This window comes from Amphiura filiformis, chromosome 2, assembly GCF_039555335.1.
Source record: "Amphiura filiformis chromosome 2, Afil_fr2py, whole genome shotgun sequence".
NCBI lineage: Eukaryota > Metazoa > Echinodermata > Ophiuroidea > Amphilepidida > Amphiuridae > Amphiura > Amphiura filiformis.
The window spans coordinates 60703903-60723793 of record NC_092629.1 but is presented as its reverse complement, the minus strand read 5'-3'; the positions used below and the strand labels follow the sequence as shown (position 1 = coordinate 60723793).

The following is a 19891-nucleotide window of genomic DNA, read 5'->3' as shown; positions in this document are numbered from 1 at the left end:
AAAGTACGATCTTGTTGACAACAGCGTACTTGCTATCTTACGTAGACAGCATTTTCAATATTCCGATGGAATTGAGTTGAAGCCGTAATAGGCCTATAATAGCTCCGCTTGTCAACTTATATCATGTATTATACACATAAAAATAACATATAAACAACTATTTCCTTCTTGTATTAAAATTACACCCTAAGGCAAGTTATGCTTGTTTTCACACCGTAAACAATTTTAATTTAAAAATACTAATTTTAATTTAAAAATACTAAAATAGTTATTTGCATTTTATCCATTCCTCTATAATTTTATGCTATTTGTGGAGCATACAGTCAGAGAAAATGTATGTTTTGTTTGTTTAGGTTTGTTGTGGTTTGTTTTTTTTGTTTGTTGTTGTTGTTGTTGTTGTAATTGTTGTTGGGTTGGGTTTTTTTGGGGGGGGGGGGGTTAATACATACAATTTTCAACAATCCCTTTAAACACTTAAGTCCTGTCATAACATGCACGTGAGACACGTTGTTTATCGTGCAGCTGTTTGCATCTTTTATAAGTACATCGTGCAAGAATGTTCTGTCCTGGGTGGGACAACATGAATCAAGTTTGTAAAATTACACCATTGTTACAGGGTGTCCCAATAAAAACAGAATCCTCATAGCGCCCTCTGTTTTTCGTGTTTCTAAAAAGTTGATCAAATATTTTTGCTATGTATTTCAATCGCCTCACAATTTTTGAAGATATAAATTATGCCCCCTTTAAGAAATGTGCCCGTTTAAGAATTGAATTGATGCAGTGATGCTGAAACCTGTATTCGTCAAGGAGTCAACCATGGCAAAGCAGCACAATACACTCACTCAGAAGAACCAACGACATACCAAACAGCCCTTTTCAGGCTACCTTTTATCCCCAAAAGAGAAATGACATGTTGTAAATAAAAAGAAAGCAAGAAACATAATGAAACAAAAAAGGTATAAATAACCAGAAAAATAAGTTTAATTGCAAGTGTAGCAAGAGAAGTCTCATCCCACATCCATTTTTGCCTACAAGTTAATGACACATAACACAATCCATATCCCATAGGCCCACCGGGAAAGCCCAAATACCTAAATAAAGTTTGTTATTTTATAAAGTTATCATTGAGGAATGCTTGTTATTCATGTACGGTACGTGTTCTCCTTTTCAATCTTTGAAAATAGCCAAACCTGTTCCGTGGACAGAGTTAAAAACGTATACATTTCTTGAAAATAACACATCTTCAAAGGTTGTGAGCCGATTGAAATATTTCTTTCGGTTTATGAAAGCTAACGAATAAAGGTTTCTTTACATACCAAAATATATTTGATTAACGTTTCAGAAATAGAAGAAATTACCTTTTGATGACTTGGGTACAAAAAGAAATCATACTTCACAAGTTGAAGTCAGCTCATGAGCTATGCTTCGTTCATCATAGTCATAGGAAATGGGGCATATTTTGCCTATAGTGTTTCTCCAGCAAGAAAAACACAATTAGCATTTGAGGCACCACAAAGGGAGTCTTTAACTTTTCTGGTATAGTACCCCTCAACCCACCGACGCACCTAACATGCACACATACCCCACCCACACACCCCACACACACACCCCAACTGATCATGTATAACTGAAAGTTGGTAGTTAGCGCAGATATTCCAATCAAATAAAACTGGGAGTGGCAAGGGATGTTTCCCTTTACCATTGGTCACCACATGCGAAGGTAATGAGATTAACCCAGTGCGGACCATTGTCCTGGCAGGGTATTATTATGCAATAATCATGTCCCATATTTGGTATTCTGATGGAGCTGCTTAAAGAGAGCAATTTTACCACAATTTTTTTTAGAAATCTTATAAAAATGTTAAAACATGAATGGCAACATTTTTAAAAAGATTATAATAATAATTGTCCTCATACAATTTTTCTACAAGCAATAGGCTTATGATAAAAGATTTCAGCAATGTTTTTGAAATTCGGGATATAATACAAATTTTATGACAAATTATTAAAAGTTGATTTGTTATTTATTTTTGATATCTAACAGTCTTCGTTCCTAAAACTAGCCTACTCTGCACTGATTTGACAATAAATATAAGTGATTAAGGGTTATGTTACCATACATCCTGATTCGTAAAAAAAATAAAATAAAAAACAACCGCATTTCCGCATTTAGGGTTTTAGGCCACCTGCAGGAAACAAACTGTTTTTTGCCTAAACTCTTGTCCTTCTGGATGGAATACATAAAGAGGGCAAAAAATCTAGAGGGGTGTGACACCGAAATAAAAGGAGACCGACGACTACGCGACGAGTATTCTAAATGTAGAAAAATAGAAAATAATAAATATATAGGCCTACAGGATGACTCATTGCCTATTTTGGATGTATGATACTTAGCATAAAACCCATTGTTTGTTTTTGCAGTGCCTTGCATTGCAGCATATATTTTGTCTTCATGTTATTGTTTTTTTGGTTTTTTTAAATTCAATTTGTGACCGCACAGAATTTATTTATTTATTTATTTATTTATTTATTTATTTATTTATTTATTTATTTATTTATTTATTTATTTATTTATTTATTATTTATTTACTTTTTAAGTTGAGGCCAACAATATGTGCCCAATAATCATGATGATGGTATCTTTAAATTGAAACCCTATTTTACAAATTCCAATGTAAATTTTGGAGACTAAGATCAAAAGCAGCACATAATTAGGCCTATTGTTGATAATTTCCTTAATATTTGTCCAGTTATTTTAACTATTCTATCAAATTGTACAAAATGGATATAGGCCTCATTGGTTTCCGCATCTGAAATATTTATTTATTTATTTATTTATTTATTTATTTATTTATTTATTTATTTATTTATTTATTTATTTATTTATTTATTTATTTACTTTTTTATTTATTTATTTATTTATTTATTGGTTTCCGCATCTGAAATAATTATTTATTTATTTATTTATTTATTTATTTATTTATTTATTTATTTATTTATTTATTTATTTATTTATTTATTTATTTATTTATTCATTCATTCATTCATTCATTCATTCATTTATTTATTTATTCACTCACTCCACCTGCAAAGGCCATATAAATGGGAATACTTGGCATCTTGCATGTCACGTATCACATGTCGTGCACTTTATTTACGCTTTATGTCGTGCCGCACGGTTAGGTAGCATTGGTAGCAATCACATTTCCAACTTCAGTAATCCCCACGCCTCTGATTAGAGTCACGCGGTAGCCGTGACCAGCAAGTTTTTAAAAAAAAAAGACTGATAAAGAAGACTAATAACAGATGCTCCCGCGAGACTATATTTACACGTAACATTAAAACACTTGACTTCTATTGTTCGATGTTATTTTTCGCTGGGTACAAAATGTATCTAAAACCATGCTAAATGTTATTTACAGTCCCAGGTGTAATATCGTGACAACTCATTAATTCCAAAAGGGCCACCAATCCTACAGTCAATCATTGTTCGTAATAAACAAATATTTTTGCTTCCATTTCACGCGGTATTTCATAGAGAAAATTAGTTGCAAATCATATTGATCCAGAATTTTGGACACTGCTACAGGTCTACCTGGTTATCACCTTCACACTACTTTTTCAGATTCACTTCCAAATATACCCTAGCAGGTTCCTGGATACCCTACATACAAATTCTGAGCCCCATTCGCCAAAAAATCAAGTTTTTCACAATTCTTTTGTTCTTATCGGACGACGCATCCATTTATATAATAAATGCTGTATTTCGACAGAGTGATTTACAGCAGAGGTCCGTGGCCTAATGGTTAGTGCGCTTGACTCCAGATACGCTATCCTGAGTTCGAAACCCGGTGACCAACTCATTTTTTTCAATGTTTTATTAACTAATTTATTGTCATTAATCAAGGATAACATAATTTTAAACATCCAGTGCTATTGTGATATTTTTTTTTTTATTAAAGCAAGTTGTTTGATTCTCATGGAAATTGTTTATTGTGTTATGGGCCTATTTAAAAACACAGCATAATTTGATACAACACCATCAAGGATCTGTCATCTTCAGCTATCGTAGAACATGACAATTGTCATATCGTTCCGGTAGGTTGATTACAAACACTCTGTAGGTGTGGAAAATTGTTCCGCTAGTATGGAAGGCCAGCAGGAAAAAATATCCAAAAAACATTTATCAAGCATAGTACGGAAGCGTCTATGTGACACAACTTGACAAGATAATTATCTTGCCATGTCGACTTATTATCAGCATTATGTCAACATGACGATATAAAATATCTCGCCAAGACAAATGAACAAACAAGTCAAGATGGCAAGATAAATTATCATGCTGACATACCAAAAATGGATGTCGTCTTCGCGAAATAAATTATTATGCCAAGTCAATTTAGCAACAAATTAATGTCTACATAGCAGGATATTTTGTCACGTCCAGTTGACTTAACAAACAATATAAGTCAACATGGTAAGATAAATTATCATACCAAGGAATAGTAATTTTGACACCGTATAATTTAAATTATTGAAAAGCATCCTCGGATGGAGAGGAGGGCGGCCCGAAATTAAAGGGAAAATTAAATCTCAAAAGACCGCCGACAACCGCCGCTCAATAGGGATATCCAACTAGATTGCCTGCAGGGCTACAAAGAACCACAAACCGCGAAATTTGGATATCCAGCTAGATTAGGACTCAGGAACCACAAATCTTGAAATATGGATATCCTGCAAATTAAAACCACAAACCGCGAAAAACCGCCAACAACTGCCGCTTAATAGAAATATTCAACTATATTGCCCCGCAGGGCTACAAAGAACCACAAACCGTGAAATTTGGATATCCAACTAGATTGCCCGCAGGGCTATAAAGAACCATCAACCGCGAAATATGGATGTCCAACAAGTTTTAACTATAAATTAGCCCTCGATAGAGGGCAAAGCTTGAAGGATTAGGGAAATTATAACCACGAACCGCGAAAGTTGCCTTAACAAACAATATAAGTCAACATGGTAAGATAAGTTATCATACCAAGTAATAGTAATTGTTGACACCGTATAATTTAAATTATTGAAAAGCATCCTCGAGGCTGTAGAGGAGGGGGCGGCCTGAAATTAAAGGGAAAATTAAATCTCAAAAGACCACCGACAACCGCCGCTCAATAGGGATATCCAACTAGATTGCCCCGCAGGGCTACAAAGAACCACAAACCGCGAAATTTGGATATCTAGCTAGATTGCCCCGCAGGACTCAGGAACCACAAATCTTGAAATATGGATATCCTACAAATTAAAACCACAAACCGCGAAAAACTGCCAACAACTGCCGCTCAATAGAAATATCCAACTAGATTGCCCCGCAGGGCTATAAAGAACCACACACCGCGAAATATGGATGTCCAACAAGTTTTAACTATAAATTAGCCTTCGATAGAGGGCAAGGCTTGAAGGATAAGGAAAATTATAACCACGAACCGCGAAAGACCTCCAACAACCACCTCAATAGAGATATCCAACTATATTGCCCCGCAGGGCTACAAAGAACCACACATCGCGAAATATGGATATCCAACATGCTTAAACAATAAATTAGCCCTGATAGAGGACAGGGCTTGAAGAATAAAGGAAGGCCACGAACCGCGAAAGACCGCCAACAACCGCCGCTCAATAGAGATATCCAACTAGATTGCCTGCAGGGCTACAAAGAACCACAAACGGCGAAATTTGGATATCCAACTAGATTGCCCCAGTGCTACAAAGAACCACGTACATTTTAGTTATAGGTATAGCTTCATATACTCGTATTTTTTATTGTCATAAATCAAGGATAATATTATTCAAACTTCTATTTTTCGCTTTATTCGTCTTCGTAACCGGATGACTTTTCAAGCTTGGAGCTACTCGGCTTCATTCATAAAAAGAAAGGAAATCTACCAAAAAAACGTTGACAACGTAAAGAAAGCAGCAAGTTTAAAAAGCCCCACCTCGGCTCACTTTTTGAAACTTGGTCCCATTTGTAAAAGATACTGATTTAAACTTTGTCATAATTATCAACTTGAAACATTTCCAGAAGTGTTATGAATCTTTAATGTGCCGATGCGATATATTACTTAAAAGTTGTTAGTATTCTGGAACGATCAGAAAGGTTATTATGTTGTTCTTGGCCAATATCCTATATATGTTTTGTTTTATAATAATAAAGTTCATGATCAATGATTGAATTAAACGAATAACAAGTAGGCATGTTAATGGCAATGATGCTAAAAACACCGATTTGCTGTTGATATTCAAAATGGGACCAAGTTTCAAAAAGTGAGCCGAGGTGGGGGCTTTTTAAACTTGCTGCTTTCTTTACGTTGTCAACGTTTTTTTGGTAGATCTGGATTTACGCGCTGCCTTATAATCCAGTCGGGGCGGGAGCGATGAACAATTTAGATAGACCAATAAGAGTTGGGGTCGGGCAAAGAAATTTTTTTTCGCCGTTTTTTTCCTCATGTAGTGGGTGAAGTTTTTTTTTCAAAAACTTCCTACCTCCCCTGAGAATCTAATGGTGCGTCCCTTAGACATAGCGATGGTTCAATGATATCCGTAACGGCCGGTCTTCATATCATACGGATGATTGATGAGGGAGTAAACATTGTGGTCAGCTTAGCTGGACCGGGAAATCCACAAAGAAGCAAGGGAATATGTATCCATGATCCTATCATTTACTGCGGGAGTTAAATTTCTGGTTGGTCTAATTTCAATGGACACGGCTACAATTTTATCCAAATCTAAGAGGAGCTACTTCAGCCATCTAAGTAAATCCATCCAATTCTAGTAAAAATGCGATTTCTTTATTTGTGCAGTTTCCCATTAGGCAAAAAAAATAAATTGTGTGCTTGTCATATAGATCACTTTCAGATGTTGGGTCGGTCAGGAAAAGTTTCTTTTTCTTATATCTTTTTTTTTTCATGTACCAAAAGTATAATGTGAAGTACTATGTAAAACACTCACCGACCACAGAATTTCCACCAAAGTTAAATTCAAGGTAAACCCTACTTTATTTGTCATGTACGTGTCTGGCAGACTTAAAATACTGCATTTTTAAGTTCAAAAGTGTTTTACTTTTGTGTAGACGCTGAAAATGATAATACAAAATATTGAAACCCTCATCCGGGTACGACTGGACAGGAGAAACATGCAGGAAATGTTTTTACAACATTTCTTTTAAATCGTCAGTTTTTTTTAACGAAATTTCATGACGTTTTCGAGAAAATTGTAAAAAAAAAAATTTAAAAAAAGTTCTACGGTCGGTACTACCGAGACGGTCGGTCGGACGAGGACAAGCAAACAACTTTTTTTTGCCTTATGCTGATGCATTGTCAGTAATGTAGCGTTGTGTAATTGTTTTCATCTATTTATGATTTCCTCTGTAGCTGGGCCTTCTCAGTGGTACGGCAATCATAGTGGGTTGTATGATTGGTAGTGGGATCTTCATCTCACCAAAAGGAGTCCTAGCAAAAACAGAAAGTGTTGGTATGAGCCTCGTCATCTGGGCTCTCTGCGGTGTTGTCGGCATGTGTGGTAAGAACAATAATATAAACCACGGGACTACTACGTCTTTAGGAGGAGATGCAATAATCTGTTGGTTTTGTGTATTAAATGCCACACCCGATGCATTTCTTCACTCCATAAACAAGTGTTAATATACTAGCACTATTAGAACAACTGTGACATTTTTGAAACATTTTTATTATTTAAACAAAATATTTGGTAACACATCTTCACTATATAAAGTGCTGAACTTTTTAAAGGAAATATTTTAAGTTGAACGGGAATGCAAACATTTTAACATGTGAACACATTCGTGTAACACGCCTTGTTAAAATTAGTGTTATTGAAAGTGTTAAATGTTAAAATTTTAACGAGATTATGTGTTAATAAAGATGCTAATTAGTGTTCAAAAGGTTTTGCTCACAGCGTTAATATATTACTTCTTTTTTAAGTGTTATAGAGGGACACCCGGGGATCGGTAGACATGAACCTACACTTGTGTACACTCTTCTGATTATTTGAACTTTCCCAATTTTCGCAAATTACAAAAACCATGCATGCGCAACGTGAAGTAGATATAGGCCTACCATGTTTATTGCTTTATAGTAGACCAGGGTAGATGGCGAAAATAATTAAAGACTACTGGAGTCTTACAAAAGGATTTACTTCAGCGGTTATATATATTACAGATGACTCGAGCCATTTATCAAATTGACATTTAATGTTTAATTATCAGTTCTTGGGCAAACCATGTAGGCCTTCATGTACGTCCCTCTAAAAACATGTAAAAAAGTAGCAAAATTCAATAATGTCAATTGAGGCGTTCTTTTATATCTTTAATTAATTATAATGACAAATACGGTAGGGCCTATAAACACTTATTCTTAATTCGAATACCTCAAAAACGAATATTGCTGAATTTGTTCATAAACAAAATATATACTTTGATATAATTATATCGTAACTTTATGGACAATTTGTCAACATCGTACATCATGATTTCCCTTTTTTAACAGGTGCACTCTGTTTTGCTGAACTCGGCACCATGATTCCCCGTTCCGGAGGCGAGTATGCTTACCTTCACGTAGCATACGGTGACGTCGCTGCGTTCCTGTTCTCCTGGGCAGCGAATATTGTATTGAAGACATCGTCATTGGCCATTATTATGCTTGCTAGTGCTGAGTATGCCTTACAACCCTTCTTTGAGGGCACGGAATGTGAGCCGCCCCAATTGGCGATAAAACTTTTTGCAGCCTGCGGCATATGTGAGTTGAATTTATAGCACCTTATAAGGTGCTATAATTTGTAGACCTTCCTCTCGAGTCAGTAAAGAGAAACATTAAAAAACAATATCTAAATTACTGACTCGAGAAAGGTATACAGACTATAGGCTACAAGTTAAACATGGCATGATGACACTTATGATATAAATTTAGTCATTAATTTGGATAATTTGCTAAAACACTTGTCACAATTTTTGATTTTACATCAACGATGGGGTGCGACCCGCGCTGTTTGTCATTCGTAAAGACACTAAAACGCAAACTTTGTGGAAATGATCAGCAACAAGTGGCACACATTTATAAGGTCGTTGCAGGGTCATCAGAGGTCATTTACTGCCGTCTTGTACCTTAGCTATAGGGGTTGTGTATTAATACATTCTGAGGTTGTTTGTTGTTTTGTTTTGTATTGCAACAACCCTAATAAAAAACTTAAATTGTGCACAATGAATGCTTAGCTTTTAATACCATGCCTTTAATTAAAAAATACTATAAATTGCATTTTTCTTCTTTCCTTGTTTAGTTCTTGTCGTGTTTATTAACTGTCTCAGTGCTAGGATATCATCATTCTGTATAAATTTCTTCACCGTGGCCAAACTTCTTGCACTCATCATCATCATTATCGTCGGCATGGTAGAACTTTGCAAAGGTGCGTATACACGTGTTTATAATGTAGTGGGAGCGATATGTACTTTGGGTCAGGTGGTGGCCGCATTGCATTCTCTAAATTCAGTAAATTTCCATCGTCAACCGTGTAATTGAATGGGATTATTTTGAAATTTTAAAACGCTTAAAATATCACAAACAAATAGGCCTATGTTAATAAATAATATAAATACAAGCTAAAACCGCTGGGGTTCGATAATGAACCCCACAAAACTAACCGACTATATTGGAAAATGCCATACGGCCGGGCGGTTTCACAAGTTGCCGGCTCGATCATGTCATCCGCCGCCTGCTTTGGGTGTAGATTCTGTGCGGTTACAAATTGACTGGAAATTATAAACACCAGTCCGCGGGGATCCGGGCACCAGTCGCGTCGGGAATGTACCGGACATTTATAGTATCGGTCCCATCCAGTCTGTGCTAATTTTGCATCATTATCATGTTTAGTGATGAAGGGTCACAGACCGGCTGGAAAAGAGACTAGTACATATAAGAACTGTGGACTTATGTAAATGTTTCTTTCACAAAAGGACCGATTTACGTAAAAGGATAAGGACCTTTTGTGCATTTTTCATTTAAAAGGGCTGGTTTTCAACAGTTTTTTTACAGAAAAGAAAGTGGACCTTTTTATTTGGATTGGCTACGGTTTTGATTCTGGGCTATAAATCCCGGCCTATAAATGGGACAATTAGTTTTAGGGCCTATGTTACGGGCATAATTTATACATGTATAGTATTGAACAATGTATTATATTTTGACCTGTTAAAAATAAATAGATCGAGTTATTTTTTTTATAATAATTATTAATTTATTCAATTATTTATTATATCTTCATCTATGGCGTTGTCTTTTTTTTAAAGACAGTTCTTGTTTGAATTTCATTGCACAATCTATCTGGATAATGTATCGACAAATAACATGTTCATTGTAAGGATTTATTTGTTTACGGGAAGATTGTCAGTATTTTCAATTGTTCCCATGAGTATATAAGTTTCAGGAAGAACCCTGGAAAGAACATGAATAATGTTTATTGTTTTGTTATGGAAATGATCCAAAGACCCACAGGAAGTTCATCACAAGTAGGTCTTTAAGTCTATTCAATTGGGAAACAATGGAAATAGGTTTATGATTTGGTAGAAATTACGACAACAGTGACAATTTACCATGTATTTGAAATTGTGGATTTTAAATTTTAAAAACAGAAGAATTTTGAAACACGGGGATATGAAGTAAAATGTAATTTCTAAGCCTACTAGTAGTCATGATGGTTAATAATAGCATTTTTATTTAAGAAATCAGAGCGGATGGGTTCATGAGTAGTATCAACTGACGACTTTTGATACTCAAGCTAAAAGCAAAATTAGCAGGGAACTGATGCATCCGATTCTACCAAAATTGTCTCACATTGGTTGCAAGCCGAGTTTGTCATTAGGTTGTGCCCTTTTTCCATTCTTAAAGCTAATTTCAAATATCGTTTTACCAAATTAGTAATGTATTCCAACTGTGCCTGTCATAATGTGATTTGAAAATTTGATATAATTTCAATGGCTTACCACTAAGGGCATAAAGTGCACACTGGGGTTCGGCAACTCAGAAACAATAGAAAGCTGTCTACATAATTATAGGCCTATTTCCCGGAAATACACTCAACTATAGAATCTTAACCAACTCATCTTCAACGGCAAAGTTCGTTACCCCTGTTAAACTTGTTGTAGGCCTACACTCATTAATTGACTCGTCATACTACACAGGTCAGCTTAAACTTATATAATATACGTGCTAGGATTGGGATAAGAGTGCACCCGAACCGGAGTGCGGCTTTAGGGGTGTATCGGTGGATGCAGTATTTTTTTCTTCAAAAATATGGGGTCATAAAACCTTACTGGAGGCCTACGATTAGGTCAAATATTAAATTCTTTGCCAAATATGAAAAATATTATTAGTAACAACTGTCAATACATTTTTTTCTGGTCATTTTAATCAGGAGCGTAGCCAGCTTTTTTGGTCACGGGGGGCAAAATAAAATTTTGGGGGCACAGACGAAAAAAATTGCAGTTGCATCATACAATACATAGAGACTGTATGTCTTCGAGCTTCCCGAAAAGGGGCCTTATTGGGATGATGTGCGCGCGTAGCGAGAAAAAACAATGGTATTTTACACTATTTTCTCCCATTATCCGGCTAAAAAAAGGGCATTATTGGTACAATGTGCGCGCGTGGCGCGGAAAATTTTTTGTATTTTACACTATTTTGGCCCTGAATTTTGTTAGAAAAGGGGCTTCTTGCCCTTTTTCTTTTCCTTTGCCCTCCTGATTTTCTCTTTCATTTTTTGTCAGAGGGGCACTTTTTTTTTCCTTTTTTTGTCCCCCCCCCCCCGCTGGCTACGCTACTGATTTTAATCCCAACCAATGAGTTAAAATGAAAGAGATCATATAGCCGCGTAACTGTGGTGTTCGATGGGGGGGGGGGGGGGTAAAGCCATAATTATGACTTATTATAACTTTAATTGAAACTTGCTCAGTTGTCCTAAAAATCCAAGTAATTTGGCTAAATGCAAATATGTGTAGGCCTAAGTTGGCACATGTATAAATGTTGTAAATATGCTAAAAACAACAGGTTTGAAAAAAAATTACTAAATTCATTTTAAAAGATCGTACATTATGGCGCTTTAAGGATGCTATGGGTTTGAAAAAGAATTCAGTTCAAATTATATGTCAGTCCTGTAGCCTCGCCCTGTTGGGCCAGCCAAGGTGCAGCATAACTGAATAAAATTCCCTTTTAAACGGAATGGTGTACCACAAGGTGATTCCGGAGATGAAGCTATGCTGAAGTCATAATTTTCCAGCCATACTAAAAAAATAAGAGGGTACATGTAACATCCATGAATTATAATGGCACTGGGTGTAGTAAGCTCTTGAATAAAAGGGGTCATTGAATTCAATGATAATTGAATGTACTCAAATTGAGTAAAAATTTAATCAATTTTGAGTTCCGTTTGACTCATTTTGTTGCTCTGTTGCTTTTTTTACTTAACAGTGGGTAATTTTTAATATTTTTTATTTTAGAGTCTACCGTACATCCCCCATAGAACCCCGTGTTCAAATAGTCAGTGGGTTGCTTTCATTTTAACGCATTATTTCGGCTTGGACAGAAATCGTCCTGCAATGTATTAGGCCTATTAAGATTATTTAATCATTTTTGGCAGAGAATAATAATAAAATGACAGATATCGTAAAAGATTGTAGTATACAAACACCAGACGACCCCAGACACCGTTAGGCAAAAAAAAAAAACAAACAAAAAAAACGTTTCATGTATAATGTAAGTGACCTGGAAACCTAAATGCGAAATTCAATTTTAAGAGTCAGGATGTAGACCTACGGGAACAAATCACTTTTAATTATTGTCAAATCAATGCAGAGTAGGTTAGATGTGAAAGTAGGACATCTTTTGTGATTTCATATTGTAAACAAAATGTATGAGAAAAATCTTTTGCTTGTAAATGTCTTTTTTTTTTTTATTTTTCAAATCAAAACACGAAAGGCGGTAAAATTGCTCCCCAAATCGAAATGAACTTTTTTAAAGCCTTATCCGTAACCTTGTACACCAATGACAAGTAGAAAATATCAAAGTAATCGACATTTAAGGCGGGTCGGAGTTGAGCAAGACCTAAATAACGGCACTGAAATATTGAGAAAAAAATAACTGAAACTGACACACAAGAGGAGTGGTATAGGGTTCTACAAAGAAGGTAGGGTTCTACAAAGAAGATCCCAAGTCTTGAAATAGCACAAGAACCGAAATACATATGGAAATATTTGATTATATGTGACGTGTCATGTCAAAAGGAGACACTTTTGGGCAGGATCGTAAATGGAGAAAAAGCCAAAAATCTGCCTGGGGTGATTTTTTTTTCACAATTTTGGTTTGTTGCGAATTTGTGATGTTAATAATGTTTAAATTATTGTCTGATAGTTTCAGACCGGAATATAACTGGCATCTTGTACTTTTTGAGACATTTTTCAAGGTAATTCCTACTCTCGACACTGTCAATAATATTTTTAAAGGCCGATATCTCAATTTCCCATTTTATAATACCATAACTTACGAACTCAATATCTTCTCTTAGGAATGTCTGATTTCATTGGGGAAAACGGCATTATGGAGCAAAATATCTCTATATCTAAGATATGTAAAAACCTCAAAATTGATAACCTGCCCAAAAGTGTCTCCTTTTGACATGACACGTCACATATATAGGCGCACCTGACTCAGTTTAAAGAAATTGCTAATCTTGGAAGTCTCCTGGAAAAATATGACTCCTGCCTCCCCTCTCGCCTTAAACAGGAAGGAAGAGCAAATTTGAATAAAAGACCGCAAAATAATGATTATGATATGACTTGTCAAAAGCAATCACTTTGGACACCATTATGCTTGACGTTAACTGTTTTATACAGTAGTTCGATGCTAAGCCTATGACAAAGATTGACAGATGATGAACTTGCTAGGACTGTTTCTTGTCTTCGCACTTCCAAAATTACTACACAGTTCGGTGCTAAATTTTACTAAAGAAAATTTCACCAATTAAAAAATGATTTCAAGAAAAAAAAGAAGAAAAATTATAGACGGGTGAAGGAAAACTTAAATTGAAAAGAAATTGAGTCCGCAGAATATTAAGAAATGATTTCAAGAAAAAAAATTGAAAAATTATAGCCGGGTGGAGGAAAACTTAAGTCCGCAGGTTTTAAGACTATTTGCTAATGAAATACATTTTTGCGCCCTATAACCTCATGCAACTTTATTTACCTGAAAAAAAATAAAAAAATAAAAACATGCATGTATATTATCTGCCAATAAAAAGAGCCAAATTTGAATTTTAAAAAAGTTTTCAGTAAAACAAGTTGGTTTTTACTGATATAAATGCTGTTTCTTAATGTCACAGGCAACACACAACACATCGATCCAAAGACTTCGTTTGTAGGCTCTACTACTAATGGTTTTGGTTATGCTATAGCATTTTACCAGGGACTATGGGCGTACGACGGCTGGTAAGTTGAACACTACAAAACATTACAGCCTACATGGGTGCAGCCCTTCAGTGCATGGGGTGGGGCGACACACGGCAGGCCGACTCGTTATATGAAACTGTTTAATAATAATATTTTTAAATGTTGCCCAAGACGATTGGATTTTGTTATTCAAATGTTGACAAATGTTCTTGCAAATAATTTGTAGAAATTACTTTACAATAACCATGGTAACATGTCAACATTTATGACAATATTTCAGTAATATTTTAAAATTGACACACGTATAACGTTTGATAGCCAGAAAGCATATAAATGTCGCGTTATCTAGAGGTTAAAAACATTTTTGAAACATTCTCAAATGTTGCAATACCCCAAGACTTTCACACCTAATGTAATTGGAAATGTTTTGTATAATAATGGTTAAAATTACATTTTGTTAACAGTTATTGCTTACCAACATTCATGACATTTTAAAACCATTTGTGTTTAATGGGACTAAAGAATATGTGATATGATCGAGTACTGTTGTGTTGGAAATAAAGCAAATACTGGAACTTACTTTTTGCAAGTTTTCTACATTGCGTCTGGAACCACCCGACTTCATCAGGCAACTGACCTGCTGGGCTAGTCACGTGATAGACGGCTAGGTATCAACGGGTTAGTTGCCTGATTAAGTCGGATGGTTTCAGATGCAACGTAGCAAAATTGCACAAAGTAAGTTCCAGTATTCGATTTATGTCCAAAACTATGTTTAGAAGTAGTAGACGACTAAGAACATTCACTCATTTAATGAGTACTGTTCTCTGCTTTTGAATATTTTGCATTTGGTTGCACTTCGGTTTTAAGGTATTGCCAGTTACCACCGATTCACCAAATCCAGCTGAAATCAGACAATCTAAAAATGTATTTCCGCATAATGTGCTAATATATACTCATTTCACATTATTAGGCCCCATGTCACATGGGAAAACACGATAAATCGCCCAAAATCGACAATTGCTGGAAATTGCGGGAAATTGCGGGAAATTATGCTAAATTGCGATCACTATAATATGAATCGCGTTAAATTTTGATATATCACAGCAAGTTGAGGTAAATTCTACAAAATTGTTTCAAATTTTGGTCAAAGCTTAAAATCTGCGAAATCGGCAGGAAATCACAGTAAATTGCTCAAAATGATGCTAAATTGTGCTAAATTTTGATCAACCACCAGGGGTGCAAATTGTGATTTCTTCCTCAGGAGCAAGATTTTTAGGCTCAAGATTTCCTCAATCATACCATGCATAAGATAGCTTTATTCTGCACTTCAAAGGATGAGAATGTTAACATAGCGTGTATTTTTAGAGCGACTCTATGCTAAGTCTTCGAGCTTCAAAAAAAAGCTTTACGAGGATGTAATGTGTGCGCGTAGCGCGCAAAAAAATTGGTATTTTACACTAGTTTGGGGTCAATTTTGGTGGAACAGAGGCTCCTTTCCCCTACTATTTTCCTTTACCCACCCACCATTTCCTCTTTCATTTTTGTCAGAGGGAGCACAACTTGTTCAGTGCTTTATTGTTCTTCTTTTTAAATTTCCTCAATATTTTCCAGTTTGTCCTCTTCTCAGTGGCATAATTAGTACACTGAATTCCTTCATGACTTTTATTCCCATAAAATCCTCATTGCTGCCTCTCTATAAATTTCCTCAGATATATCACAGTATTCTACTTTTAACGGTAGCTGTTTTTTAACATTACGGTACGCTACTGGCGTCCAGACTGCCAGTCAAAGGATGGTATTTTCACAGTATTCTACTTTTAACGGTAGCTGTTTTTTAACATTACGGTACGCGACTGGCGTCCAGACTGCCAGTCAAACGACGGTAATTTTACAGATTATTTCTAACAGTGTATGATTACCGCCTCTCTGTAAATTACCTCAGATATGTGCCCTGTTTCCACCTGCCTTCATCCAACTTCTTCTTGCCCTGTTAAATTACATTGAATACCTCCTATGGTGAATAATTGTAAATTTTCACATATCCCATTTCCATATTCTAACACAAACACCTTCCTCTTTTTTGCTCTTATTTCTTGAACAATAATGTGAATCCTCCAAATTTGGCACAACCATTCTCTTCCATTCAGTACCTTCACTGCCTCACAGCTCTCCCCTATTATCTTGTACCTCACTCCTCTTCTTTTTCTTTCCTCTTTTCCCCCTTCCTCTCCCCTTCTTTTCTTTTCTTCTCTCTCCCTCCTTTTTCCTCTCTTTCTTTTTTCTTCCCATGGCATTATTTCCTCAATTTTGACTCTCATTTCCTAGGAGCGGTGCTCCCCGCTCCCGCCCAATTTGCATCCCTGTCAACCGCAGCAAACTGAGATATATTTTACAAAATTGTTTCAAATTTTGACCAATCGGCTAAAATCGCCGAAAATCGCCAAAAAATTTGCTAAGATACCTTAAAAATCCACAAAATGGCGACAAAGTTAGCAAAAATAATGTGCGATTTACCGCGTTTTCCCATGTGACACGTGGCCTATTATTCCAGCACTGATGTTTCCTTCCTGATCGTCAATTTTGCATTATAAAAAAATACAGTATATCAATATTAGCATGGTAATGAGAGTGTGTATATAGACCAGGCCCATATGAAAAAAATAAATACATTAAAGAAAATTTTATATTATATTATGTAAAGCTTATTTTATGTAAAGCTCTTACAAAATTAATTGAAAATATTTTAACTTTAACAGAATAATTTCATCGTATGCTTAGAATAACGATAAAGACAGCTGTACACATTGTGTCATTTTCGATGTTAGTGCACTTTCTATTATCCGGGACAAAATCAATTTATATTTAAATTAGTTATCTGCCAGCATTTAGAGAAAAATGATTGGCTGGAATCCAAACAAACTACGTGTTGGTTTGTATTGCCCTTTCAATTAACAATAATTGATTCAACGTCAAATGAACCGTGAATAATATTTGACGAATATTAGTGAAACAAAGTGATGAACATTATTCTATTATACTGTCTATGCAGCAATATTGCAGCAACATAATCGCGGACTTACTGTTTAAAAAAATGGCATGATACAAGATATGATTTGACCAAAGGATTATGCAAAGCTGACTTTCTGTAGACCTATACTTACTACTTTATCTATAGGCCTAAATGTCATGTCCGAAAGCACCCAATAAGGCCTTTTGGAAAAAAAATGGGTAAATTGGGCGCATTTGCCTTTGCCGAAAACCCCACCCATCAATAAACCAAAAAATCCCAGGGAAAAGACAACCTAAAAGGTTGACCCCGTATCCATATGACACATAAATACACGTAAGTCTTAAACGAGTATCAATAGCCCTATCATATTGCGGATTTTCCGTGATGTGTGAGCAAGTAAATACCGCAAAAGGAAAACTGCATTCAGACACACCAGACTCGCTTTAATATTTTCTATTGCATTATAAAGTTCCCAAACGTAGCTTTAAATATATTAAGTAAAAAGTTTCAATCATGGCTGGCGACCAACGACATGTGACCATTTGAGACAATACCGTAAAACCTCGTATACAAGCACATATAGAGTGCTTTTGATGAAAGCTATATTATTCCATCCATCGACAAAATTATGATTATTGAGCTTGTGCAAATAAATCACCATATACAAACAAGTACTATATTGTAAGACCAATGTATTGTATTGGCATATTTACGGCTGTTTCGCATTCATTTATAGCTTTCATTAAAAACACTCTATGCTTGTAGACGGGGTTTTACGGTATATTGCCTATTACACTCTCCCACTGCTTTACATTTCCTAATCTTTTTTAATTACTGTGCTAATGTTACAATTGTTTTAAAGAAGAAAATTGTATCCAAACGGTTACATTTCAGCACATCACATGAAAGCTTCCATTCGGAGCCCCATGAAGTAATTTTTATTAATGTATAACACGAAACTCTTTATAAGAAAATTGTGAAGAAGCTTTTGGAAACAAAGTGAAGAAATTGTCAGACTCCGTCACTTATTAAGTCTTGTTTATATTCTTTAAGAGTTTTAACATCATATACAGCTATTATACGCTTTATTGTTTTATTTAATGATAATACAGGAACCAACTGAATTACGTAACAGAAGAATTGCAAAACCCTATGAAGTAAGGTTTGATTTTTTTTACATACTTCCCTCAGTGCTTCTTCCAGAGTGAATTATATTCCCGCTCACGTTCAGCCCAAATAAGTGGCGCACCATTTGATTTCCAGGGGGGGGGAGCATGGGAGTTATTTGAAAAAAAAAAACTTCGCCCACTTGTCGGATAAAAAAACAACTTGCCCCACCCAATTCTGTATAAAGGTATACATTAAAATTGAAAAAAAAAATCGCTGAATGCGGCGAAAAAAAATCAGCCCGACCCAAACTCCCATGCCCCCCTGAGAATCTAAAGGTGCGTCCCTAAGTAACCACCGACATTAGAACTCTGAGTACGATTATGGCATTAGCGAAAGTAACACTCTGGGAAAATGCATAATGGGAAGTATTGAAAGAGGTGTAATGAGATGAATTAAAATGGGCGCAATATATTTTTGTCCAAGAACTCTGCTTTCGACCTCAAATTCAAGGCTCAACATACACGGGGGCTATGGGCGTTTTGTTGTTTTACATTGATGTCGTCCGTGTATGAGACGATTGATGCATGCTGCGAAAGCTACAAACAATTCTTTTATTCCTTGCAATTTCAACTTTTCTGCTGAATTTGTTGCCAACATAAAAGCAAAATTTAGAATCAGAGCTTCATTATTTCAGTCTTTATTCGCTTAGAATCTTAAATTGGATTTGTAAATTTAAACTGTACTTGTAAATGTTTGTAAATGTTTAACTGTAACTGTTTAACTGTAAATATACTGTTTTCATAAGTTCAGTTTGTTAACACGTTCACTTCAGATTTCTTTGGATTCACTTAATTTATTATTACGTATTAATTGATGATGTTTTTATTCTTTTTATCACTCAAGAAACCTACCTCGAGCTATCGCCCTTGGTTTGCCTGTGGTGACGCTGATCTATCTACTAACCAACATATCCTATTTTGCCATTCTCTCGCCTGAAGAACTACTTATGTCAAATGCAGTTGCTGTCGTAAGTAGGCCTATTATTTTCAAAAACTGTCGTGATACACTATATTCATAAATTAGAATTGATAAATTCGTGACAGACACCACTGCAGGAGGCTGCCATTATGAATAGGAGTATGCAGTATATCTGGATAGTGACCCCTAACAGCTTGCGTAGTGGGTGGTCTTCGTGCACTTTTCAATGGCAAGTCCGGTACCTTTCGGCTGCTAATAATAGGTTGATGGATGTGTCGTTATCCAGTGATGAATTA

General features: G+C 35.5%; 1 protein-coding gene across 1 annotated transcript in view; it reads left to right on the top strand.

Moving 5' to 3' along the window:
• LOC140146491 (b(0,+)-type amino acid transporter 1-like) overlaps positions 1–19891 on the top strand; it is a 43726-nt gene that overhangs the window by 10495 nt on the left and 13340 nt on the right. The window contains exons 3-8 of the mRNA XM_072168356.1: positions 7425–7572; positions 8559–8807; positions 9346–9471; positions 14431–14536; positions 18620–18664; positions 19521–19644. Coding sequence (XP_072024457.1) covers positions 7425–7572; positions 8559–8807; positions 9346–9471; positions 14431–14536; positions 18620–18664; positions 19521–19644 — 798 coding nt within the window. The remainder of the gene's footprint in view (positions 1–7424; positions 7573–8558; positions 8808–9345; positions 9472–14430; positions 14537–18619; positions 18665–19520; positions 19645–19891) is intronic.